The sequence below is a fragment of the Venturia canescens genome, chromosome 11 (genome assembly GCF_019457755.1).
Source record: "Venturia canescens isolate UGA chromosome 11, ASM1945775v1, whole genome shotgun sequence".
In the NCBI taxonomy this organism is placed as follows: Eukaryota; Metazoa; Arthropoda; class Insecta; order Hymenoptera; family Ichneumonidae; genus Venturia; species Venturia canescens.
The window spans coordinates 10,192,631-10,219,002 of record NC_057431.1 but is presented as its reverse complement, the minus strand read 5'-3'; the positions used below and the strand labels follow the sequence as shown (position 1 = coordinate 10,219,002).

Below are 26,372 nucleotides of genomic sequence, written 5' to 3'. Positions count from 1 at the left end.
ACGTCACCGTGAACGAGATTTCCGAAGAGCCAATGAGAACGCCGAGAATCTCGAAACAACAATTTATGTCGGAGCTTGTACTCGAAAAAGAACTTTGGAATTCTGGAAAACTCTGAACGAAAGTTCGCGAAAAGTAAGAAGCTCCGTCGTTGAGAAAAAACGGTTCGAAATATCTGAAAAACCTGTTAAAATCCTCGGAGCGAGTGTCTCAATCGACAAAATCTTGTTTCCGATTGGCTCTCGGAATCCTGAAGATGGCGTTGCGTTCCGCGAGCGAAGGAATGGTTACGTTCAAAGCGTAAGGTTTCGAGGGTAAATTGCTGTTGGCGCGGAATGACGGGGCTCGTGATTGGCCGAGAGGCTTGTGGCTGCGACCCCCACCATTTGAATTTTGCCCTTGAGTGCAGGAGAGTTTCCCCCTCTCACGATCTCTACGGTGGCATCGGTCTCAAGTTTCTTGGTGTGGAAAACACCGTTTCCCGCGGCCCTCATTGCCACAAGTCGCGTCGACGAGGAAAGGTGAAGCGGACGAGTGAGGCGAGAGAGAGTGTGTGAGAGAGAGAGAGAGAGAGAGAGTGAGGGCGAGAGAGTGGAAGAAGTGAAGAAGGAAAAAACAGGGAAGGACACGAAGTACATCACGTTTATTCGACATTATCCCAAGGAATTTTAAAGGTGAGTGAGTACCCCAGAAAAAATCGATTTAGTTGAGAGCCGCGTGAGACGGAGCCCGAGAGAAAATTCAGTAAAAAAGAAACGTTGAAAATGTGCGTTTTTCCGGATCGCCTCGTCGATAAACGTGCCCCCGAAGCCGAAAAGGATATACGTGCCTCATTATACATATACTCGTGTGTCCATTGTGTTTGAATTTAATGTGTAAACTACGTCGTCGTCGCGAAATCATTTCCATAAGGGAAAAAAGCGTTTTGTGCAGTTTATTATCGGATTTGAGTGTTTTTCGAGTTTCCTTAGCCACGTGCTTAAATTCAAGGTCATTTTACGTTCTCCCATTAATTCGGGGCTCCCGGAGCTCCATTTTTCCGCTGCTTTAATCAGAATCTGAAAAAATACGGAGTTTCGGCGTTTTTCTATCTCCGTCTCGCTCCTTTTCGCGTCAACCTCGTGCACACGCGATTCCACCATTTTGACGAGACCTACGCCGGTCGGCTACCCCACAGTGCGCTTTTTTTGCCGCTCGTTCCTCCACCGCGAGCACTAAATACGAGTGTATATGTGCGCTTTACACCGAGAAACGACAGAGACAAAGAACCAGACTGAACGAGACAGACGGTAAGCGAAACGCGAGAGTGAGACAAAATGCTCGCTGTACGGCGTCATTCTCGGATGCCATCTTAGCGGTTGTCCCCCCCAAAGAAATAACGTCTCTTGACTCACACATCTTCGTACTGTGTGCGTGCATTTGTTTTTTTTCTTTTATTTTCGCAATAATCTTTTCTCCTCGCTTTTATATTCTCTCGTCGGAATTTCGTAATTTTGCTTTAAAAAATCATAAAAACTTGGACGTTTTCACCACGCGTTCCGTATTGAAAATACACACTTTTCGGCCGCCACGTTGCTCGTATTTGTATTGCCATGCAAGACCTCGAAAAATTTGTTTTTCGTAATTATTTTCATTTCTGATCCGCGGGATCCTCAATTTTTTTCTACCAAACATCTTGGGACCCATTTTTTCGCATTGTTGAGTGAAATTCGCCGAGAAATCGTGCAACACTTCGGCCATTAACAATCATAATAATTTGTCATTTTAATTGACGCAAAATCGTAATTTTTACGTAAAATCGTTTTATTCGTTCGTCACGATCCATCGTTCGACTACAATCGAAACTCGAGTAATTATTTATTGACAATGGTGACAAGAATTTGTTGTGATTATTTTAAAAAATCGATAAAATTTGATTTTTCTATTTTCAAGGTAGAAAAATATATTCGGTTTACGCCGCATGAAAAAAAATCTACAAAGTTCACTCAATTCGTTGAACGAAATTGATGATTTATTCAGAAATACTAAAGTTGAGATTTCTGATCGGAAAAAAAAAAAATAGAAATTCAAAGAAAATTTCACAAATCTGAAAAAACGTCGAAACGCATGAAAAGAAAAAAGTGTTTGGATATCTCATGGATTTTTCGCTGGCTGATAAATAATTGGGAAAAATTGAAAAAAAAAAAAAAAAAACACGTGTTGTAACGGGGGCTTCCTGGTGCGAGTACGCGGCACACGCGATGCCATTTTCTCACGTCGCCACACGACACGAGACATTTTTTCCATCTCCACGAGTAGCACGTACTTTTCGACGAGTTTTCTCTGCACTATTCCCGCCTTCATTCGCTTTCTTCCACCGTTTTTTTTATTTCGCTTTATCTAAATTTTTCTTTTCTCCCGAATTCCGTGTTTTTCGGTTTCGTCTTGTGCTTACGAGTGCGTGCTTCTCTCTCCGCATATCTCTGTCTCTCTCGCTCTTCGTAGTTCGAGTCGATGCCGACTTTGGCGCCCCGCAACACTCGCTGTTTGGCCAGAGTCGTAACGCGGGTCGTGAAACAAATCGCATCGTGCGCTCTTCGTCATCGGAATTATTGTTTTTATTCTTTTATTGAGATTTTTCGTGAAGTATTTCGGATCGAGGATTATCAGTGAACGAAAAAAAAAAAAACAACTTTTCATAATTATCGATTACGTTTCGGTGTGAAACACGCTCGATTTTTTTTGGGGTTAAAACAGTGGAAACCGGAAATGAATTTGATTTTCTACGTGTCTGTTATTGCTTTTTTATCTGCAGCGGATTAGTTGACGATTTTTATTAATAATTCGAGTGAAAAATAACTGCCGAATCGATTAAACGTTCGGAAATTTCTGCGGGAATAAAGATTTGAATTTTTTCATCCAAACTCGATAAAATATTGTTTAACTTGTGCCAAGAAAAACTTTCGTTTAATTTCCGACTCCGCAATCGTGCAGAAATTATTCAAAAATAATCCGTTCTCTTGTGACGTTCGCGAAACACGACGGCGAGCATCGAACGTCGCCGGGACCCGGAATAACACACCTGTTCACTGTTTGCTCAACGAATCTTTCAGGCTTCGATCTCCGAAAATTTCGTCAATATTTGTGCCAATAAATCGTTGTCGCGGTCCGCGTTAACCTTGTCGGAGCTCGAGGCGTTTTTGTGTTCGCGTCTTTCGCCCGTTTTGAACAATAAACACCGGGGAATCGCGCGTGAAAAATAATCTCGCTTAATAAATATTTGCGTGGAATTTCGAGTAATTCATTAAAATTGAAAATTACGAAACATCGAAGATTCGCGCGGTCGCTTCTCGCCCCTTTTTTTTATTATTATTATTATTCTCCGAACGCGTCTCAGGCCGTCGCGAGTTTCCGAGAAAAGCGCAACCCTTCCGAGAACCTTGTAGTTTTTTCGAGGCTCGGCGGTCGTCGCGCGCCCCGAAGCCTCGTGCCCGAAAGCACCCAAACAAATCGTCTTCCCCGTCCCCGCTCGAAACCCACCAAGAACCAATTTTGAGGTTAAACATTTTTCTTCGCTCTCCGCGTCCGCAGATCCACCAAAATGAGCTCGAGCGCGTGTTACAAATGCAGCCGAATGGGCCACTTCGCGAGGGAATGCCCTCAGGGCGGCGCCGGGGGAGGCGGCGCGAGAGGAGACCGCGGCGGCCGGGGCGACCGTGACGGCGGTTTCACCAGAGGACGCGAGAAGTGCTTCAAGTGCAACCAGTACGGCCACTTCGCTCGCGAGTGCAAGGAAGACCAGGACCTTTGCTATCGCTGCAACGGCGTTGGACACATCGCAAAAGATTGCCAACAGGTTAAAACCCATTTTCTCCCACACCGAATATTTTTTCAATCATTTTTTAAACTCCTGTCAATTTTTTTATCGCTTATTATTTCAAGCCTTTTCATCTCGAGTCGGCACTAAAGTCATCATTTTTTAGTTTTACGTTTATTTCGACGACGAAAAAAAACCCTGTCGCTCGTTTAAGGAGTTTCGGTACAGGCGATACAAGGTTGCCATGCTAAACCATGCTAAAAACATAAGAAATTTCAAAGAGTTTAGAATTTTATAAAATTTGGTCAACATATTCTTTAGTGCAAAATTTGACAATACAAATTTTTTAAGATTTTTCTTCTACACAGTTATCGAGTAATTGATCACTAAAGTTCACGTGTATAAGCATAGCGTTTTCATATATATAGGTATACATTCCGGGCATAAGAAATCTGCTTTAATGCGTAATTACTCGATAACTAAGTAGAAGAAAATTTTGAAAAAATTTGTGTTTTCGCACTTGATGTTGAAGAACATTATCACCAAATTTGATCAATTTCTTAATATTTTGACTTTTGTACCGAAACTCCTTAAGGGGTGCCAAAGCTGAATTATCGAGAGCAATTGGCTTTTGATGGATAGCTCAACCAAAAATTATATCTCATCTGAATTATATCGGAATTTCCGTACTCGTGAGGCAATAAAAATCTGAAAAAATCCAACAACATTTGGAAAGCTATGAATGACGCTGAAGTTTCCAACGTTGGAGTCCAACGAAATGATGTAAAAAAACTCTCAAATTATTCCAGTAATTCTCCAATCTTGTTCCCTGCCGAATTTCCAATTCGTCATTTTTCAAGCCACAACAATAATTCGTGAAATAAAAATATAATGAATTATAAATATTTTTATCGTTCATTTCGTTGAACTCCAACGCTGCAAACTTCAGCGTCGTAAGCTATGAACAACAATTATCGATAATAATATTGCCCAAAAGTTAATAACAAATTGTTTAGATGATTAATTATTCAATAATCTTGCGGTGACCCATTGTTTTTTTTTTACGAATCAAATGTGCGTATTTTTCCGAATGCTCACGAATTTTTTCAGAATTTTCCTCGATCTTTGAAATTTCTTGATAAAATTTTGAAAAATTTTTTTTTAATTTGAATTTTCGATATGTTTTGGAAGACATATTTACCAACAGTTTTGAAAAGTCTCAAGGTTACTGGATCAAAAATGCACAAATAGAGCCACTTGAAAAATTTAAAAAAGGGAATTTCAAAGATACACGATAATTCTGAATAAAATCATGAGCATTCAGAAAAATGCGCACATTCGATTCGTAAAAAAAAACAAGGGTTTACTGTAAAATTGTTGGAAAATTGTTTTATCAAACAATTTATTAATAACTTTTGGGAAATATTATTATTGATAATTGTAGTTCGTAACTTTCCAAATGTTGCTGAATTTTTTCAATTTTTTATTGCATCACGAAGTACGGAAATTCCGATCAGGTAAAATTTATCGGCTGAGTTGTCCATCCAGTAATGCCTTAATTTCGTTTTACTAAAACGAGAACAAAAAAAATGCACAAAAGTGTTGAAAAATCGTGAAATTTCAATGATTTTACAATTTTGTACAAAAATTCGACAAAATCGTCGCAGCTTTGTCAACTTTTACCAATATTCACGTTTTCCTGTATTTAAAAAAAAACCCAAGAAATCAGTATTTCGAAAACTAATGAATTCTATCGAAAAATAATGATTCACGCTGAAAACATGAGAGTTTCCCAAACCCCCAAGTTCTCTGGGTCGCGGAATAAAACGTTGCGAAACCGCCGTAATTTGTCGGCGTGTTCGTCGATCGTGGATCGGCCAAGGGTCCTCGGAGTCTTGGAAAAACGATTTTCAGTCAAAAGCATCGTAAATTTTCGTTAATTATTTTTCCATTCTTTTCGTCGTCCAGTATTTCTCGAAAAATCGAAAAAAAGTAATTTCCATCCTTCCCTTACGAGAAAATCCGAGAAATTGGTGAAAGTGGAAAAGCTGCCTCCGAAAATTGGTCAGTTTGATCCCAAAACGAGAATCGTTCCCGAGAAACTACCGATAAGCCCTAAAAGCACCTAAAAATAGAGCTTCTGGAATAACGGGAGTAAAAATAGTGTGTTGAAAATGTTGAATACTTCAAGCAGGGTCCGGAGATGAGCTGTTACAACTGCAACAAAACTGGTCACATCGCGCGCAGTTGCCCGGAGGGGAGCAACGACTCGGGCCGTTTCGCGTTTCAGAGTTGTTACAACTGCAACAAGACGGGCCACATCGCCCGCAACTGTACGGAAGCGGGAGGCAAGATCTGCTACGTTTGTGGAAAGACGGGTCACATAAGCCGTGACTGTGACCAGGAGGACAGGAAGTAGATGGGTGGTGGAGATCGAGGCCGTAAAAGAGCTGCAGACAGCATCAAAACTGAACAGGAACAAAGCCGAGCGGAGCATCGTAAAGTATCAGCATCAAGCACAGCGGAGCAAAGGTTTAAAAGAGCGAGGAAGAAGAAGAAGAAATGAGAAGAAAAGGGAGAATGGGAGGCAAGAGGAGGAGCCCCTGAAAATATCGTGTGCCGTGCTCGCTTAAGGATTTAAGAATAATAAAATGAAACAAAATAATAATATTAATTAATAATGATAATGCCCGTTAACCGTAAAAGCAAGGAACACGGAGCGCGCGTGTCTCCCGCCCCTCCATTTGCCGACAAGTCAAAAAGCCGGGTGTCGCGAGGTCCGACGTCGAATAACGCGATCGCAAGGTCGAAGCTAGAGCCGCGCCGCGGACGCGAGAGCCCGAAGCCTGCTCGAGTAAGAAAAAACGTGTAATTTCGTGTCGTTTAAAAAGGAAGGAAAAAAACATTGCACCGATGGCCCTGAAAACCCTCCCTTCAAGAAAAGTCCATTCTGTCCTGAGCCCTTTACCAATTTTCCTTTTCCAGCGCCCCCACCCCCCCGGCCTCTTTCTCTTTTTGCCGACCCGACCGGAGGAGTTCGAGTCGAAAGAAACCGTCCTGGGAGAGCCGCGATGTACTTTTCGCGAGGTTTCCTCGGCTTCGCGCGTGTTTCACGGCCCTCGAGAATTCGACTTGATTGTTTTTATTTCTCTCCCTTTTTCTTTTTTTGTTTTGTTTCTTTTTTCTTTTCTTTTTTTTTTCTTGGCACGAGTATTGGATCGATAAATATTGTTCAATTTTTTTTCTAAGAAAAATGAAGAAAAAAGCGCACTCGCGAGATTCGGGGGAAGCAAAATAGTGGCTAAAAATAAAGAAAAAGACGTAAAAGTTGAAAAGAGCACTTGAAAAGGGGGAAAAAGCTTTGGACAAAATGACACGTTCTTTCGTGCGGAAGCGCGGATCGAGGCAGTTGCGAAGACGCCGTTTTTAAGAGGAAAAACTGAAGAATTTTTAGGGGGTAAGAGAGAAAAGGCCGAAACGTCTAAAACACCGGCGTAGGACGGGACGGGAAATTAGAGAAAGAAATGACAGTCGAGTCGAGCGGCGTCGGAAAGCGAGCGACAAAACAAACCTTTTTTTCTTCACATTTTTCTTCTCTCAGGGAAAGAAAAATCATTTGAGACTTACACACACTCACACACACACACACACACGCGCGAAAGCCACAGAAGACTGAAAGGAAGGACAGAATTTAGGTTTTCTTAAGGAAATAAAGAGAAATGAAAGAAAAAAAACACGTGGGAGCGAGAAAACGAAGGAAGTGAGCGGGGAAGTAATGTTGAAATAAATAAAAATGGTTAATAGATCGAGAAGTTAGGAATTGTGATGACGAACGCGCGGCGAGAAGGAGGCAGAGCGAGAGAGAGAGAAATACCGGCCATTTTGAGGCCTCGGAAAGCCGCCCGGAGCTCTCGAGACGGCCCAAATCACTGACGACAAAACGCGATAGTTTTTGCTCCCTGGCCGAAACAGTTAACTCAATAAATTTCGTAGAGAGCAGCCAATTAAACACCGAACCACGACAACTGAGAAACTAAAGTAGCGAGAGATACCGAGTTGTGCGAGAGTTCCTGGAATGCATACAAAAGAGAATTTAGTAACGTCGTGATTTGCTTAAAGTGTGACGAACCCAACTAATAATCACCCCGACCAATTTTACTTCTCACACTCTTCTTACCTTCGATCTCGACTCCTGTCATCCTCCATTACGAAACCCAAACGTTTTTTTTCGAACCCCCTCTCCCCCCCCCCCCCCTGACTGACAACTTGATTGATAATTCAATAAAAATACGTTTTTGACACTTTCTTCTTCACACCTTAAGTAAAAAACATCGTTACTAGATATATATGTATATATGTGTGCATCATGTGTATATACATATATGTACACATGAATGTGTGCAGGAGCCGTATTTTGTACTGTAAAAAGCTTAGGTCTTATACTCTGGTCGTTGCTGGTAAAAAAAAGTCGATTTTTCCGATCATCATGGGGCGAATGGTATATAAACAAAGCTATATATACATTATACAAATAAAACGAATAATAATTACGAATATCGTAATTTGAAATGTTTTTTTCTACTATTATGATAATACGGTCGATATTGCCTGAAATTAGGATCTCTCTCTCTCACTCCCGCTCAAAATTCTCCTTTTATAACCTCAAATTTGGCGAAAACTCGGGGAAGACAGTTGGCGAAACTTTTGACAGTTTCGGCTCGTCTTGCCTTGCACTCTCGAAAACTTAGTTTTTTGTTTGTTCGTTGAAGATTATTGTACAAATTTGTGCACTCCGAATAATAATCTCTTTCGTTATTGCGACTTGGGGAAAATAATAAAATTCTCGTGCCCCGATTCGCTCGATCGCACGTTCATCTCTTGTGGACTAGAGCCACGGAAACGAACGAATTGTACCGAGGTTATTTATGCATTTCAATGTCCTTTACGCGAGAGCGGGGAGAGAGTCTGTGTGGTGGACTTGTCCGATAATTGATAATAGTTATTTAGGCATAATGCAGCATTCACGATTGTATTTACGGCGTTATATGAGTATGAATAAATGACTTTACGGTCGACTAAACATACGACGAGGAAAGTACTGCGGTGATTCCGGGGAGGAAACGACTCGAGGGATATCGAAAAAAATTGGATTTTTTCACGTTTTTTTTTTATGTTTTTTTTATCGATTCTCACTCCCCTTTTGGACGTCGCGGAATTACCAGCAACGATCATGTCTCTAGTTTTCTCTTTTTCATTAGTTTTTTCACAGTCGACGAGAAGAGGCTCTTGAAAATTTTCATTTTGCTTTGTCATTCGCGCATCGTGTTTTCACGTTTTTTACTAAACTCGAGATTTTGAAAAGTGGATTTTATACGCTTGAGAAGACGACGAGGAGATGAAACTATTGGTCGAAGCTTGCGGTGTAGAATTTTTTAGACATGGACTGAGCGAAAACTCTTCGTTTTACAGAGCTGCTTGAACAAATTGTTCGTTTTCGATCGCAGCCTTTGACGGTTCTTCCCAGCCACCACTTGAACGAATATTTGCTTTTTGGTTAGGGAACACGCGAGATTCGAATGGCTGAAAGATCGTTTGATTCTTTTATGATTTTTTGCTCAATTTCCAAAAATTTTGACAGGTCATTCGGCGAGTCGAGTTCTCTGTTCAGCTTGGCGAATTCTTCTTTGTTCGAGGAAGAAAAAACGAATTTTCGAGTTTCAGACGTTTTTTTGGACCAACCTATCGCTCCACTTTCAGTCAAAGGCTCGATGCAAAACGAGAGAATTAAAAACTAAACACTTAATTCGTTATAAGTAAACAGGAGGAAGAGAATCAAGTTTGCGTGCGTATGAAGATATGGAGGGACGACGAAGAGGACAAAAGAAGAAGAGAAAGAGAGGAGTGAGAGAAAAATGCTACAAAGATCGAAGGAAAAGGATTTACGACGTGTAGTTATGTTTTTAAACTAAATTTTTGAAATAGAAATGCGTACGGAGAGGCACTTTCGTCTTTTTTATTTACCCAACTCTCCTCTTTCTGCGATTCGAAGAAATTCGAGAATTTACCAGTTTTTGTTTTCGTTTCTGCCAGAATTTTAATCAACTTCATTGAAAAATATCATTTTCCGCCTAACTTCCAAAACATCGGAATTCAATTTCGTTAAAATCTTAAATCTTCGAACGTATTTTTGAACATAACCTCACTTATCACTTTCTTGGGAGATTTTAAAAAATGAGGGTTTAATCTCGGTGATCGAAATTTTGTTTAATTTTTCAAACACAATAATCTTTGAACTGTCAAATTTTATATTATCAAGTGAACGGGCATTTCTTGTTGCGAAACCTCATTATGGAATCAGTTTATGGTACGTGGAAACAAATTGATTCAATGAAGTTTCTGTTCTTCCGAGATTTGCTTTAGTTTTTGAGGTTTGTCGAGATCATTTCCATTTTCATTGTTTCTTTTTGCATATTTTGTTGGATTCGGATGAAATAATGTTTTTGTTAGCACCGTTCCAATTTGTGGAAATACTTTTGTCTTGCGATTGCAAAAATTTCAGGCGGAATGTCAAAAAAAATTAAAGCCACGGCGGTAACTTAGATTTATTTTTATTTGATAAATTTCTATCATAATTCTACACAAAAGAAGAAGCAATGGCCAAGAGTTTGGTGTAATCCGGTCCCTTGTTGTGCGTTTTCTGTTTCATCATAGTTCTCAAGATGTGTGGTATGGGAACATGAATTCTTGTTCCCAGAGGAGTTCCGTTGTCGTCGATGAGGACGATATTGTTGGTGTCAAATCTGGGAATTTTTGGGTTTTCACTCCTTTTTAAACCCACTAATATTCCCTTCTTCATTTGTCCCTTTATCGCCACAAGGACTCTGTCTCCTTGAAGTAAAAAAATCTTTAAATTACAATCGAGTCGTTGGCGTTGAAGACTCAAGTTTCGCAAAGTATCAAGCAATTGTCAGTTGTGTCAAAAGATGAACGAAATTCACGAATTTATAAACTCAAATTCATGGACATATTTATAAAAAGCTGCCGCAGTCTTTACAAAAAGCACAAATGAACTTTTAATGACAGTTTTCGTATTTCAACATTTTTGTTGCTGTAAGAAAAAAAATTAAAAATCTGAAAACGATATCGAATCGGTGAAGATTTGAATATGAAATAATTAAGACATCAATTGACAATTCGATTGTTTTGTGAAAAAAATCGAGGAAATGATTGTTCGAATTTTGGAGTTGAAAATAAAAAATAGGTTTCCACTCACCGATGTAACCGTGTTTCTTCTTACTGTAGACATGAATGCACCGGGGTGGTTTTCCTTCGAGCATAGCCTGTTTTCCAATTTCACTATTGTCGACGACTCGTAACCGTGACCTTTTTTGTATATCCAATTTTTCTACGGTCGTGTGAAATCGACGGGATGCAAGAATCATGGAAAAACGACAAGCGGCCATTTTCGTGCGTTTTTTCAATTATTTTGACAGTAAATCATTGAAATTTGCTCTTATTTACAGATACCAAAGAATACGACTGAAATTGGAGAGTGAATTAGTTTTTAATCAAAACATAACCTCATTGTTGAGCCGCCGATGCGAGTTGAGAAATTTATCCGAGTGATGACGCCACCTGATTGTTTCCAGGGTGGCGTCTCAACCACCGATTCTCTGAATTTAAAAAAAATATGCAAAATTCTGATTGAGAAAATAAATTTATATTACTTGAAACACGAATTGTAATCTGGATTAATTGGCTCAAAATATTAGCAGTGGTCCGTAATGATAGTAGTAGCCACCGGCGAAAGAGGGGCGGGGAGGGACGAACATGCAACGCGGGCGGGACAGCGAAAAGTACGCTGTACGTTGCGAGAAGGGAGGGGGGAGGAAGATTAGCACGTTAGTGTTGGTCGGTCAACGCAACGTTACACGTTATCGTTCGTTGATCCCAACGAAAATGAAAAATCACAGTCCATCAAATAATTTTCTACATGACTCTCTAATATTTAGTGAAACAATTCCACATTGTCTAAATTTTTGTTTTTTCAACTGAATAAAAATGCCATAATAATCCTAAATAAAATAAAATAGATTCTGTGATTTATCGCAGGTTTACTCATTCCCGCAAAAATGACTTTTCGTGTTGAAAGAAAAAAAGGAATCTTACTCTGTTTTTGTTAATCGTGCAACAACATTGATATATGCCAGCTAGTTAATACCAAATAAAAAAGTTCATCCCTGTGAAAGGACGAGCGAAAAATATTGATTGAATATTTTTTGTGAAGAAAAAACCACGACCACTTTTGTAGTTCAGTGCAACAGCTTGACAAAATAAATACGAAAAATGGAATCAAAGAGAAAAATCGATTGAAAAAAATGTGAAAGTGATCGAAAAAATGTGGAATCGATTGAAAAATGTGAAACCAAAAAAAATAGCAATCCAAAAAGGGTGTTAGTGCTGATCGTGGACTTCGAGTTACTATTTCAACGTCCCTCGGAGAGCCTCAGCGTATCCAAACAAAGGTAATAACTGCAGAACATGAATGTTTTATTCGAGATACAACGGTTTCCGATAATATTCAAGTTGTTTTATCCTTAAAAAATACATTTTCATCATATTTTTCATTTTCGTCTTGCGCACTCTGTTTTATCGACCAGGTTCGGTAGAGAAAAGGCTGCAAAAAATGGCGTTCGTTAGATTTTTAAGTCCGAAACCGCGGTGATTGTTTGACGAAATGAAAATTTCGATAGAGCGAATAAGAGATCGGATCCTGCCGAAGTGGTTTGATTGAGTTTTTATAATGCACAGTCTACAGTCACGGCGTATTGCGTGCGAGCGTCTTTTGTCTTTCACAATTAATCTGATGTCAGGGTTTTTGTTTATTTTTTATTTTATTTTATTTTTCTTTTCATTTCAATATTATAGTCCTTGTGGTGTCACCCAACCGTGGAGATGGACTTTTTTTCACCCGCGGTGGAAACGGCACTCTAGGTAAAGTTAGGTACAACAACAACAATAATAATAATCGTAATAATAATAAAAATAATAATAATAATCATCATCATTAATATTTAATTATAAATTGACCAATAATTAATTAATAATTGATCAAAGTTCAATGCTCTCTTTTCAATCAATTAATAATTAATTAATGAATTAATCAATCAATTAATAACAGTAGCAGCAGTTTTGCGGTAGGAGAGTCATTTTCATTGAACCTAATTAAACTCTTTTTTTTTGCTCGCAGTATTTCTCTCGCTTCCTCTTTAATCCTGCACCTCTTCCGCCATTATTTTCTTTTCACGATCTCCCTCGATCGTATTTTTATCTCTCGAAGGTGTAGTTGGTTTTTGTATTATTATTTTTCATTATCGTTTTTTTCTTCATCTCTATACAATTGCACAAATATTTACACGATTATGTAACGACGAATTCTACGCGGACTGCCAAATTCGAGGAGCCATAAAATAATCTGAGGAATATCCCATTCACGAATGTCATCCATTCGGTGCAGCGATTTTTATTTTTTTCTTGTTTCTTGATTTTTTCGTCAGTTGGCACTCGTCCACTTGGCACGCCTCACCATTTACACTTTCGCCCTCAAAATATGTTGGCACGATACATTTTTTAAACTTTTTATTGTATTAAACGGTTTTATGTAGAAATCTGCTTTTTCTCGCATTCGCGACTGCGATACTCGCTTCGCCCACATAAAATTCCATTTCTCGCAAGTTTTTGGTTTTTCTTTACGTTTTTTTCTTCATCGCAGCGAGCATCTTTCCTTCGGGACTATACACACAGTTATCTGGTACGTGAAAAGGAAGAAGTTTCGTGGCAGTTGCGCTTATCTTCGAGGGTTTTTTTTCCTTTTTTTTTTTTTTACTTTCCTAACACATTTCATTATATCGTAGTTATACAAATGATTCAGTTTTCTTCACTACGAAAATTTGAGGTGCTCCCACACGAGCCCTCACAACCGAATATTTTGCTTTTCCCAAATTTCAGTCCTTCGATACTCGAAAAATGAGGTTAGTCTGTCGACTCTGAAACTTTTCAACGTGGATTTTCCAACATAATCATTGCCGCATGTCATTGAAAAATTGCTTAAATTCATGTTGATTGGAAAATTTTTCTCCTATTGCCAAAACACACTTTGATCCTTTCGAATACGAATCGGTTGAACACTTTTGTCGAAACTTTTATGTTTGAGGCCTTTGTCAATGACTTCTTGGCATTATTATCGATGAAAACCAACGTTTGTCGTGTTGGGGGGCATTTGAATTATTTCCATTAGAATAAAAACCTCAATCTCGGCTGTGATTACTGCGCAGAACATTTTTCTCCTGTTTTTGTACAATTCCAAAATCATGGATCCAAAATTTGTGAATTTTCTGTTGCGTCCAATTTGGACCAGAAGCTAAGTCCTAATTCACCGGATTCAAATTCATTTTGACAGAAAATGATGACGCTGAAGTTTGCAACGTTGGAGTTTAACAAAACGAACGAAAAAAAGATTAATAATTAATCATTTTTTTATTTCACGAATCATTGATGTGGGTTGAAAAATAACGAATTGCAAATTCGGCAGAAAACAAAATTGGAGATTTACTGGAATTATTTGAGAGTTTTTTTACATCATTTCGTTGGACTCCAATGTTGCAAACTTCAGCGTCATAGAAAATGAAAGATCGGCTTTCCATTTCTGTCAGCAGGGTAACACGAATGACCCACGGTCGTTGAAAAATTTACAGTTTTGTCAAAACATGGAATCTAATCGACACAATTTTTCTAGTCAATTAAGAACCGACATAGAAAATCAGATCTCAAAATAATTGAGAAAGTCTAATAGGATTCCAATGGCATTTAATTTTCATTTGTTTCCTTCTTACGCTTCTTACATTACATCGAGGTATCTACAGTTTGATCAAATCCTTGAAAAGTTATAATTCCACTGAATTGTTGAAAAATAGCTTTGTTGCGAGTTGAATTTGCAAAATAATTGCTTCAAACATTAATATTCTCATGAGAGAGAGGTAATTGCGACAAGAGTCTTGCAAATGTGTCGCAGAAAGCATTTTTGCAGGTTTTGTAAGATTTTCAAAGGAAAACCCAACACGCCGCAGAGCTGCGACATTGAAAATGGTGAAAAAAGAAACCGAGTGAAATATATTTCAGGAGTTTTTATCGGAAAAACGATAAACTACGCTGACTACGATGTAGTACAAAATTATGAATAAACTTTCCATATTTATTAATCAATTGATATTTCGTTAAAGCGAATAAAGTGAAGATAATTATTCAGAATATAATAAATATTTATATTTCATCATTTTGGCACGCGATGATAAATGGAAATTCACGATTTTCCTCGTTCCCAACGAATTTATCGTTGATATTATTAAAAGGAATTTTGATGTAATCATTGTAAGGATGATTATTGAGGGTATTCAAAGTGTGTGGATCGTTGAGATGATTTTCAGGGGGCTCGTCGAGTGGCACAGCACCATTGAACTTGTCATCGAGCTCGTTATTGGGAATCGAGTTAAATCGATTCTTATTATCGAGCAGGAGGTTGGTATTTTGATTGGGTGATCGGTTTTCACGTTCCGGTACGATATCGAGTTTAAAAACAGTCTCATAAATGACCGTTGTACCGGAATTCGGTCGTCACTGAACCCACGACGCAGGCACCCATTGGGGTTCTCTCTCGAGGGAATTAATCTCACCGAGTAGTTGATTGTACGCGCGATCGGTATCGTTATTGAGTATTATCATGTCGAAAAGATGGCCGTACTTGTCCTCCATTTCCCGGGCTTTTTCGATTATGTCTTTGAGCTCTTCTTCCTTGAAGCTCTCATTGTTCTTTATCCTTTTTTGACGTAATTTTTCGAGACTCGGTGGAGCGACGAAAACAACGTAGGGCTTGAGGTCGGAGCTCCGTAGAATCTTTAAGCTCTGCGGGTGTAAATTGAGGACGCAAATCTTGCCGGAATTCACGACCGAACGTATCGCCTCGACCGAGGTCCCGTAATACGCTTTCTCGTATTCACCGTGCTCCACGAATTTACGTCCAAGTATGTCCGACTCGAACTGCGAGCGGGAAATGAAGTGGTAGTCCTGGCCGTCGACCTCGGACCCTTTTCTCGGTCTGCTTGTGTCTGTAACGGTGAGAAAAATGCCAAAAATTCGTTATTTTTCCTCGGTTTGAGGTCAGAATTGAAGATTTCGAGGTGAAAGTTTACGGAGGTGGTAAAACGTGAGATTTACGAGAGAAAAGCCCTTCATGGTTTTTCGTTGTGACGCATCGTCCGAAAGATTTTGATAAATTGACGAAAAAAGCTGAATTTAGCGACTTTTTGTGGCAATATTGAGCTTGGAATGTAAAATAACGAGTTGCGAGTGGGTGGAATCAACAGATTCGTCAATTCCGAAGACAAAAGTCCTTAACCACTTTCTTCTGTGATGCACCGTTCACGAGATATCGAGGAATAAAGCGCTGGCCAATCCGCGAGGCGAGTGGGTCACGCCCATTTCGCTCTACAGGCGCTTCCGATTGGCTGCGTCCCAAATTCTTCATTAATTCTCGAACGGTTGGTCGTAAAGAAAAATGGCTAAGGACATTTCTCTTCGGAATGTCGTTCCCGATCCGCTCCCGTAGCTTTTAAGGGGCTATTTCCAATATTTCGCTCGGGGGATAAGGAAACGGTGGAATTCGAAGCAAAGAGTAGGGAAGATGTGGAATGGGTTAAAAATGGAAACTCACGAGGAATAGCAGCTGCGAAACGTTCGCTATCCTGCATCAGTCGTTGCCTAAGCTCGTGCCTCCCAATATTCGGTGGGCCAATCAGAACAATCGGCCTTTTGTGATTAGCTCGTGGATAATAGAGCGCCACTTCTTCGTACGTAAGAACCTCCTCGCTGTCGTAATCTACCAACAGTTTAAAATCATCTTTTACAAAATGAAAACCCAGAATCACGAGGTCGTTTCTCATTAAGGGGGCTCCTGCTTTAGAAAGTCAAAAAATCTAACGTTTTAGGGAATGTTTTTTGTGAACTTTCCGGTAACATTTCAAACATATTTCAAGAGTACAAAATGAAAAAAAAATTTGGAAATTTTCTTGCAGACAAAAATAACGATCTTCATAAACCATGTACAAATTAGTATTTCTCACATTAAAAAAATGTTTTTGTACTTTTCGTCTATCTCACAAAAACAATCGATTTTTTTTTTTACTTTTTTAAGCAGGACCCCGCTTAAGGCAAATTTTCAAAATCTACCGTCTATCGTCGTCGTGGCATAAAGGGGGTACCCTTCGTCGTTGAAGTTGAGTCCAAACTTCGTCCCTTTTTTTTTCTTCTTTGGATTTTTTCGGGTGCACAGTAGCGTGCTGGACTTTTTAGAGCCCCGTATCGTCGATTTGCCACCGGCGAATGTTTGCTTCATAGATTCTCGTCTAAAATAGGACAATTGAAACGAATAAAAATCCGCTTTTTCCCAAATGATAACTTTTTCAACAATTCCAATCGATTTCCCCGAATTTTTTTCCCAGTAGAGCTTCTCGTTTCCAGTTTGAGCTTACTTTTTGTAAAATTTTTCAAAATTCCTCATTTTTCCCGCTCAAATTATTGTCCGTCGATAAAAAAGCTACCACAGAACTGCCAAATGATTTCCTCCCAAGATAATTTTCTAGCTTCTCTCTCGAATAATGAAAATTACAAAATAGTACTCACTGGTGTTGGAAAGCCCGGCTCGGTATGAGACCAGCGAGAGTGTGGTCCTCCTCGCCTTCCCGATAAGCTTGCCACCAGTTCGAGTCTTCTTGCGATATAACGTGGAGAACGTCTCCTTTCTGGAAGCTGACGCCCAATTCGCGACACGGAATATAAGGATCTTCTTCAGGGTCGTAGTCAAAGTGAGCCCGAACGTGTTGAATCTGCATTAAAAGGTAAAATTCATAAAAAACGATTCATCGAGAAAACGAGCTTCGTTTTTCGACGACTGAACATTGATCCTCGATCGGAGGAAAAAAAACAGCACAAATTTCTTGCCGAATTATTTTCTTATCGAACATTTTATCAAAATATTTTCGAATATACAAAAAATTCAGAATAAAGCAAAAGAAATTTCCTCATATTTTGCATAATCTTGAGCCTGTGCAAAGTTTTTTCTCAGCAATTACGCTCGTGTTGGTTTCGGGCTCATTCAAAAATGATTTTGAAAATTAGCCTCCAAACCAATTTTCGCTTCACGAAACATCTCCTGAGCTCTGCAATTTTAGAAAATGACATGCCAGTTTTACCCCCACCACCGCGAATCGTTTTATTCAGAGAAAGTATAGTCTCGGCGAGAGCCTCAGCACGCGGCAGACGACAGGGCTGTCGATGTACATTGACAAATTTTTTTAAATATTTATCAATGGACAAAAAAAATGAAAACAACCAAAATTATTTTGATGTATGAAGCGAAAAGTGAAAATAAATTTGAAATGTTTCGATCCAATGAAAAAAAAAAAAAAATAAAAATAAAAATAAAAATAAGAAAAAAAACAAAAATCAGCCAAAAATATTTTTTATAAAAAAATAGTGAAAAATCGTACCTGATTATTGTCCTCGCGTCTGTTGTTGGTGAGATTATTCCGTTGATTAGTGGAAGCCGGTAAAACAAGGAAGGTTAAGCCGCCTTGCATGCCGGCCAAAATATCGCAAACTTCGTTGACGCTTTTGCCCCTCATTTCGACCCCGTTGACCTCTAGGACTTCGTCGCCCTCGTGGAAGAGGCCTGACTTATCGGCAGCTCCGCCACGAACAACTCGCCCGATAATAACAGCGTCGCCTTCGTTTCTAACAGTAGCACCGAGAGGCTCGTTTGTTTTTTCAATTCTAATGATTTTAATGTTGTCCGTATTCCTCGTTCCTGGTAAACTCGAGGACGGACTTGGCGAACGACTCGGCGACGACGATGACGAACTTGTCTTCCTCTGTATACCATCGACGTACGATATTATCGAATCGTGGGCCAATAAAAGCCCCTCCATTTCGTAACTCGTCAATAAACCCGTTAACTCCTCAACCGTCGCACGCGTCTCACCGCTGCAGATACTCGTCGTTTGCCACTCCTCCAGGACCTCAACGCACTTGAAGAAATAAAAAAATTGTCAAATAATTTTTCATTCATTTTTATGGAAAAAAGCTATTTTTCAGGTTTGTGTAAAAAATTCAAATATTTCATCTGTTTATCAAAACTTGAATGGAACAAAATTATAAAAAAATTTTTTTTTATTTCTATGATTAGATGGAGAATTTGAGTTTTTTGGATGGAGTTGAAAATTTAAGTTTTTTTATATCATTGAAAAGCTGTTGACTGTTTCGAACGACGTCGAAAAATTTGGACTTTTAAGGAATGTCGGAAGGATCGTATTTTATGGGTGTCTGAATTGGGTCGATTTTTTACTTCCTAATGAAAGATACAGTCACTTTTAATTCATGTAATATTAATTCGAAATTGTAAATAAATTTGTTCAACTTATATTTTGCCAAATGAAATTCGTCCCTGGCGAAAATACTGTAGTTTTGTTACGTGAAAAATCGCAAAAGGAAGTGGATCAAGAAAAAAGTATTGAGGAGGATCAAGCGTAGTTTGTGGAAAAATTATTTTCCAACTTTACACATTAAAATTTTTAAACAGAAAGCTTAAGACAGTATTAAAGTTCTGGCAGAGTATGCGGATGATTCACCGTCTCGAAATTGACATATTTATTGTTGAAGCTCGTTATTTTTTGAAAGCTTTCTTAAAAGCCCATGTTTAACCTGTCATTTTCACCAATGAATATCTCGATTACCAGACGGTGAAACCTCTCCAAATTTTTCACACACGATTGAGCGCTGTTCACCAATATTCACGCAAATTTTCAATTCATTAACTTGGAATAATAAAATCCTCAATGAACTTCCTTAATAAAAAGACTGAAGGCTGTGACAGGAATGGCCCAAGCCAAGAAGAAACAAAATATCGAAATAATCAAATGCGAGGCTATACGAGTGTTCATTACCAATTTCGTTCAATCTTTAACGTAACATAATACTTTGTTTTATATTTTAATAGAATTTTTTTGTTTTTTATTTATACAAATTTTTTTTCCTGGATTATGATTTTTTTTTCTATTAGAATTTTTTTTAATGGTTTTTTCATTTTTGTTGAATTTTTTTGAACTTTTTAATTTTTCATTTTTCATTTCTATAGAATTTTTTCCTGGTTTTGAATTTTTTTTCTATGTCATCCAGAAACAACGGACCATCAATGTACTTGTCCAAACCTTTTTTTCCCTTGTATATTTTCACTACTAGTGAGACAATCGTCTCGAATTTTTTACGCATAGTCCGTATGACCCTGTACAATTTAGTCTTCATAATTAAACACGTTTATCTAAATAATTAGTAAGACGAACCCTTTAAAATTTGATATGCGTGTCAGTGGGCTACCCATTTAAACTCTGTGTAAATTTCAAGACACAGTGAATTTCAATTAAGAAAATCATTTCGTGCATAAACTGCCTTAATTATCTTGGAAATTTGGCTCGCGAAACGAATTGAAAGAATTTCAATTTTTTCATTCGTAACTTCATTTGTTCGAGTGGTCAATGTATTTTAAGTATCATTGAAAACATTTATTTTTCCAAGCGTGTGGTGAACGATCGTCGTCAAATTTTCTTTTTTTACGAAAAAAATTGAAAAAATAAAATTTCGCAAAGTAAATTGAGTTCACTTCGTTTCTTTTTTAACATTTTTTTTCTTCGATTGACAAAATTTTAAACGTATTAAAAGTTTCCTTTGAAATTTTTAGCTCTCGTTTGATGCAATAGATTTTGTGCAATTAAATTGAAGGCCCTTTGAAGGCGGTGGTAAGAGAAAAAGTGTTGAAAAATACACTCACGTCTCTAGCAAGATTGGAGGCATCGTCATCGTGATGTTTAAGAACTTTTCCAGTTCTTAGACGAGTCTTGAGAGCTTGATGAGTCGCAAGGGCGGTTGCGAACCTCCTTTGTACCAAAAGCGTTCTAACCGCCTCGAGCTCGGCCTCAACTCCGGGCCCTGAGATGCCCAGGGCACCGGAAAGATTTCGGAGCTGAAGTTGCAGCCTCTCGAGAGTCGCGACGACTTCTCCGTAAGCTTAAACGTGAAAGGGGGAAAGAAACTTTGAATATTTCTTTTCAATTGGGCGAAAAAAAATTACAAAAAAAAAATTCATTGAAAATAAAATTTTTCTAGTTTGAATAAAAAATTTTCTACTTCAAAACCAATTTTTTTCTTAAACAAACAATTAAAATTGAAAGAACAACATTTTTTAATCATTTCAATAATTTTTTCATTACATTTTTAAAAAATTTATGAAAAAATTTCTTTTCAAAACCCAAAAAACGAATTTTTCATATCCAAGTGGAGGTTCGTCGCTTACAAATTAAATACAAAATTAATCAAGAGTAGAAATGAACTGACTCAAAACTTTGGGAGGTTCTTCGACCTCTCGAGGTGTCGTTTGTCCTGGCGTCCCGTGCGACGAGCGTGGTGTACTCGTCACCTCGTCTTGTGCGTAAGCAGGATTTTCCTGTCCAGAAAGTGTCGTCGTGTGGCTTTCGAGTGCCTGCAATTTTTTCGAGTCACGCATCGAACGGTTGAGATATTCTTGTTTCTCATCTTCCTCTTTTCGTTTTCGTAATTGTTCCTATTAACGGAGAGAGAGAAAGAGAGAGAAAGAAAGAAAAAAATCATTAGAATGGCGAAAGAAAATGAAAGTTGTTTCAAAAATTTCAACGCTTTTCATCAAATTTGAATGATTTTGAAAAAATTGATATTAAAATTAAAACATTCTAAACAATTTTAAAGAAGCAACTAAACGGTTTTGAAAAAAAAACACACGATCGATCGAAAATGATCGAACGTAGAATTTCCAGCTGTTCGTGACTAATAATATCAACACCACACACTTAATGGCGTGATGGAAACACGATCGACGCCCATATTTCCGTTGGTTAACGCCGATATTGAATTCAGATAAAAAACGAGAGGGACCCCTTCGATCTGCAAGCCTCAAGCAACATTTATCCAGCACGTGGCGTTATTTATCCGTTGAAAAACTCAGTTGACAATGTGGAGAAGGGAAAAGGTGAAAAAAGCATTGAAAAAAAAAAATCGTCGAGTGATTGTGCAACGTTGCAAAATTTGTCTCGTCCGTACGGACATTATGCGTATTGACAAGCATGAGCCAAGGGTAAATACTCGGCCGAAGCCCCCGAGATTCTTCGACCACGTATCGCACTCGATACTAGTGAGGTTTCTCGCGTCTTGCAAACCGAGTGTCCCCAGAGTCGTTTTTCAATTCACCAGCTGAAAAGATCATGAAATTCTAAATAAAAAAGTCCCTAAAAATTTTTCTCTCAGACGCCTCGTTCACGAGATATCAATGAATTTGTAACCACCAATAGGAAAGGTCGCGGAAGACAAAGAAGCTGCGCGTCCTCTGCCCCCCCCCCCCCCCTGACGCGCCCACTTGAGCGCACCTGACTGGCTCCCACTAATTAATTGATAATTAATAAACGGTGCGACGTAGAGAAAAATGGCAAAGACATTTTTTTTTCATAAATTTACGCTCTAACGATTCCCCCTGGTTTCGTAGTGATTCTCGTAAAATCCTGACGAGGGTAGCTCTCGCAAGACTGTTGAATGTTTTTCCACCTATGAAGCCACATTCCAACACGCTTTACCATCGCCCACGATATTTCTCTTTCGATTTAAGGTCCAAAAATAATAGTATCGTTGAGCCACAGGTCTTTCATGGGGAACCAAGGGCTGATAACTTGACAGATTATTTCGGGGCGCGGTCTATAGAGTCGTCTTGAGACACAATCCACATGGAATGGAGCCTTATGAGTCAGGCTGGTAAAGATCTCTTCTAAATGCACAGCTACCCTTCTCAGCACACTCGAGAAAAGTCTCACGTAATCTTGCACAGCCGACTCGGTCTCGGGCTTCTCCAAATTCCTCGACTCAATATCTCGAGGGTGTTCGAAACGCTTGAAACCTCTTAAAATTCACAGCTAAAAAGCTCTGCGATCCACGAACTTTTTTCCCTCGAAAAATATCGGAAAACTTTTCCCCTCCCGCGATCTTCCAGCAATTTATGAGTCCGTTAGGCCAATCGTATGTGAACATTAATATAATGTCGGACTTTCGAAAGTGTCACGTTAATTATCGTCGATCTCGCGATCCGAGGTTCTACAGGGTGTCCAAAAAGTCTCACACGAAAAGTCATTTTTCTCTCAAAATACACATCCCACAAAGAAATGTTTCCAATCAAAGTTTCACGCTTTCAAAAAGTCTGGATAGTGTCCACCGAACCGAGCTCCCTCGACGACGCCCCTGGACGGGAGGTCTTTGAACTTTGGAATTTCGAACAGGAAGCCCCACAATTTATTACACATTTAGTTTCTCCATACAAAAACGAGAAACTTTTGTCCCAAACATTTTTTTAAAACTTCCTTTTTTTGCGACTCACAGGCCTTTGAAAATAAACTTACTTTTGGCTCACCCTGTACATTTCTATGAACTGTTTATTTCGTAACTATTCGATATCGCACTCGAGTTCGGGCTATTGGTGTACCTGCAGTGCATAATGCCCACGATATGGGACAACGTCGAATGGTAGCGACCATTAACGAATCATTGATGTGTACATCACCGGTTGTGCATTGTGTCACGCGGAAGTAAGATTCGACACGGTCGGCCGAGCACTTCCTGTTTTCCGTTTCCTCTCACCCCCCCCCCCCCCCCCCTCTTCTTGTTTCGACCAGTATTTCATTTCCGTGCCATCATATGGGGCATTCCGCACTAATTGTAAGTGGAATCTTTTCTGTCGTTCAAGGCTCACTGATTAGAAGATTCGTGTACCATTTTTACTTCCTTCTCAATGTTGACACAACTGTCATTAACTAGTGGGCCTGGGTATTCATCGTACCGGAATTCGAGTGACTGGAAACTCGATAATTTGGGACTGTGATCGTCACGCTTTAACTTCGGGAATTTTTTATTCGAGTTTTTCGAGATTGTTACCGTTTTACTGGGTCAGATGTAAAACTGTCAAATGTTGTTGTTATCGTTGCTGTTCGATTGAGTTTCATTGTCATTTGGGATTCTTGAAGGTCACTGCGATTCATGTCGCTGTCAGTTTATTTTGCTAATTGGAATTCTGTCAAATTTTTGTGTTTTTAGTATTTTATCATATTCTCTAGTGATAGTGTCGTGTTGGCAGTTGTCAAATATCTGTCAAGTGTCAGATTGCCAGTTCTCGTTGAGAATATTTGGAACTGTCAATTTTCATTTTCCTAATAATTCTTCAACGTGCTTGACAGCTGTCAATTCTGCTATTGAATATGTTCATGTCAGCTGTCATGTTTTGGTCTGTCAAGCGTTACGTGTTCGACCGTCAGCTCATTGGCCTTCGATTAATCATGGAATTCGCATTCGGTCGATTCGAACCAGAGTCGCCTCGACGCAGACCCAGAAGATGTCGATCCTCCGAGTAATTTGACAGCTGTCAACAGCTGCATTGACAAACGTCGTTCGAGCAAATTTTTTTCAAACTCACCTGATACTTTCTGATGGAGTGCAGCTGTTGCTGCGTAGGTTCCGGAGTGTTTGCATTGTCCGTTTGCTCGATATTGTTGTTTCTCGTTGACAGTGTGATACTGTCCTTGGGTGGCCTTGCCGGTGCCCTTTTTTGATCTCTCGGCGGTATCGCAGGTTTGACACCGTTGAGTCCCGACTAAAAAGACAAATTCATACGGAACATTCGCATTAGCGGGCTCGCCCACGTGACCGGGCTCGGGAGAAAACCAAATGCAGGAAAAAGACGCTCATTCGGATTGATAATTCGTCATCTCGATCAATGCTCACTGTCAGGCTCACTTATTATCAATGAGCACGCTGTTTTTATCAATTAAACTATGCCAACTACAAATAACAATATGCTGCTCGAATTTTTAACATAAAAAAACGAAAAAATGAATTTAATTAATTTTTGCAATCCAATTGTTGATTCCAATTTTATATTGACAGTTAAAATTGTCTTTTGAATATTTGGAGCATTTATCAATGTTATTTTTTTTTATATAAAAGATACGATGGTGGATCGATCGATTATGAAAATAATTTGATCAATCGTACATCGAACAGTGTTTTCATAATAAACGGTGCGGAGAAAGTTGCATCGTGGACTACTCTTCGTCCTTTTCTCATCTCCCTCTTTCCCTGTCTTGCAACAGTTCACAACTCACGAAACTGATCCCCGCACTCGTTATTCATACCGTAAGTAGAGTAGAAGAGAAAATAAATATATGACAGACCAAAAAGAAAATTATGCAGATAGAGATCGTCACATGTAGGAGCAGAGAAACGAGCTTGCCAGATGAAAGGATTTGTCGAAGATACAGAGACGAGGACCTCTTCTCAAGTATCGCAATCTCCGAGGATTTTGTTTTTTGTGATTATTATTTTTGTTCGTTTTTCAAAAGCCTCGTAACAGCTCGAGCGAACTTTCCCCGTTGCATTCATGCTGCTGCTAATTAAAAGTAGCCATTGACGAGCAACCAAGCCGCCTCCCATATATCTATGTATAGTTCAGGTACGTACTTGAGATGAAAGTCTTTCCAGTCATGCGAAAGGTCACAAAGTCCCCCGGATAAATGCGATTAGAAGTGTGTTTTTTAATGCTTACAATGAGAAGCCACTTGTGTACAGAAATGAAACGTATAGAAATACATTTGTGCGAGACCGCTCGGAAGTCACGATTGAAACATTGGGAATCGACAGATTGCGAAATTCTGAAGAAAAAAGTTCTTTCCCATTTTTCTTTAGGAAGTACCGTTCTTGAGATATCGAAGGATTTAGCAGGCAGCCAATGAGGAGCATTGAAACAAAGGAATGGGCGTGACGGGCGCTGGTCGCGGATTGGCCACTTCTTTGATCATTAATATCTCGTGAATGGGGCATTAGATGGAAATATGAATTGAAACTTTTCTGTTCAGAATTTTACGATATATCCAGTCCCGAAATTTAAACCCAAATTTGAAAAAAGCCGTTGCATAGATGTCTCTGAATTCTCAAAATGGCTTCTCTCGACTCGCTCAATTCTTATAGCATCAATTTAATCGTGCAAGAGTTCCATGAAATAAAACTCTTGGTTTTCATTCCGTTGTTCAGAATTTCTCGTGCTTTTTAATTTGTTTTTTTTTTTCAAGTCCATTTACCTGTGCCGTAGTTTCATTGAACTCTTTGTTGTCCTTGTGCTTTGTGCGAACGTCAGTCCTGTCACGGATGCCGCTATCCCTTCTTAATTTCGTTTCTCCCCATCCCAATACTTTTTCGTAATGAAATTTTTTCCGAAAAGATGCGGGTTTTATTGAATTTTGACTAAACCGATTTTTACCGATTACGATGTTATTATCGGATCTCCAATGACGCGTCAGGGAGGAAAAACTTTCGTTACCAAAGCCACGATCAAGATTCGTGTCGCTTGGAAATTTT

The 26,372-nt window shown here is 39.0% G+C and overlaps 3 protein-coding genes and 1 long non-coding RNA gene across 6 annotated transcripts in view; 2 read left to right on the top strand and 2 right to left on the bottom strand.

Moving 5' to 3' along the window:
* Positions 1–474: 474 nt before the first annotated feature.
* Positions 475–8,878, top strand: CNBP (CCHC-type zinc finger nucleic acid binding protein). Its single transcript, XM_043431933.1, has 3 exons — positions 475–672; positions 3,569–3,833; positions 5,989–8,878. The coding sequence occupies exons 2-3, from the start codon at positions 3,579–3,581 to the stop codon at positions 6,211–6,213; spliced, it is 480 nt and encodes a 159-aa protein (XP_043287868.1). The 5' UTR covers positions 475–672; positions 3,569–3,578; the 3' UTR covers positions 6,214–8,878.
* A 1,507-nt stretch (positions 8,879–10,385) lies between these two features.
* mRpL14 (mitochondrial ribosomal protein L14) lies at positions 10,386–11,574 on the bottom strand. The gene is made up of 2 exons (XM_043431934.1): positions 11,068–11,574; positions 10,386–10,682 (listed from the first exon to the last, which is right to left on the bottom strand). Exons 1-2 carry the CDS (start codon positions 11,255–11,257, stop codon positions 10,429–10,431), a joined length of 444 nt encoding a protein of 147 aa, XP_043287869.1. The 5' UTR covers positions 11,258–11,574; the 3' UTR covers positions 10,386–10,428.
* A 3,450-nt stretch (positions 11,575–15,024) lies between these two features.
* Positions 15,025–26,372, bottom strand: part of LOC122418025 (protein PALS1-like) — a 58,896-nt gene continuing 47,548 nt past the window's right edge. For all 3 annotated transcript variants that reach the window (XM_043432013.1, XM_043432014.1, XM_043432016.1), the window contains 8 exons: positions 24,436–24,612; positions 21,291–21,516; positions 20,728–20,963; positions 18,395–18,931; positions 17,529–17,731; positions 17,076–17,251; positions 16,561–16,725; positions 15,025–15,955 (listed from right to left, as the gene is read on the bottom strand). In XM_043432013.1, the coding sequence (XP_043287948.1) occupies positions 15,465–15,955; positions 16,561–16,725; positions 17,076–17,251; positions 17,529–17,731; positions 18,395–18,931; positions 20,728–20,963; positions 21,291–21,516; positions 24,436–24,612 (2,211 nt within the window). In that variant the 3' untranslated portion in view covers positions 15,025–15,464. The remainder of the gene's footprint in view (positions 15,956–16,560; positions 16,726–17,075; positions 17,252–17,528; positions 17,732–18,394; positions 18,932–20,727; positions 20,964–21,290; positions 21,517–24,435; positions 24,613–26,372) is intronic.
* LOC122418034 (uncharacterized) lies at positions 18,878–19,323 on the top strand. Its single transcript, XR_006262422.1, has 2 exons — positions 18,878–18,998; positions 19,090–19,323. It is a non-coding gene; the product is annotated as an uncharacterized lncRNA (long non-coding RNA).

Excerpts from the sequence above, each read along its gene's own strand:
- CNBP (XM_043431933.1), top strand. The coding sequence starts at position 3,579 with ATGAGCTCGAGCGCGTGTTACAAATGCAGCCGAATGGGCCACTTCGCG. Across the intron at positions 3,834-5,988 it reads TCGCAAAAGATTGCCAACAG|GGTCCGGAGATGAGCTGTTA; the intron begins GTTAAAACCCAT and ends TACTTCAAGCAG.
- mRpL14 (XM_043431934.1), bottom strand. The coding sequence starts at position 11,257 with ATGGCCGCTTGTCGTTTTTCCATGATTCTTGCATCCCGTCGATTTCAC. Across the intron at positions 10,683-11,067 it reads GAAGAAACACGGTTACATCG|GAGACAGAGTCCTTGTGGCG; the intron begins GTGAGTGGAAAC and ends TTTTACTTCAAG.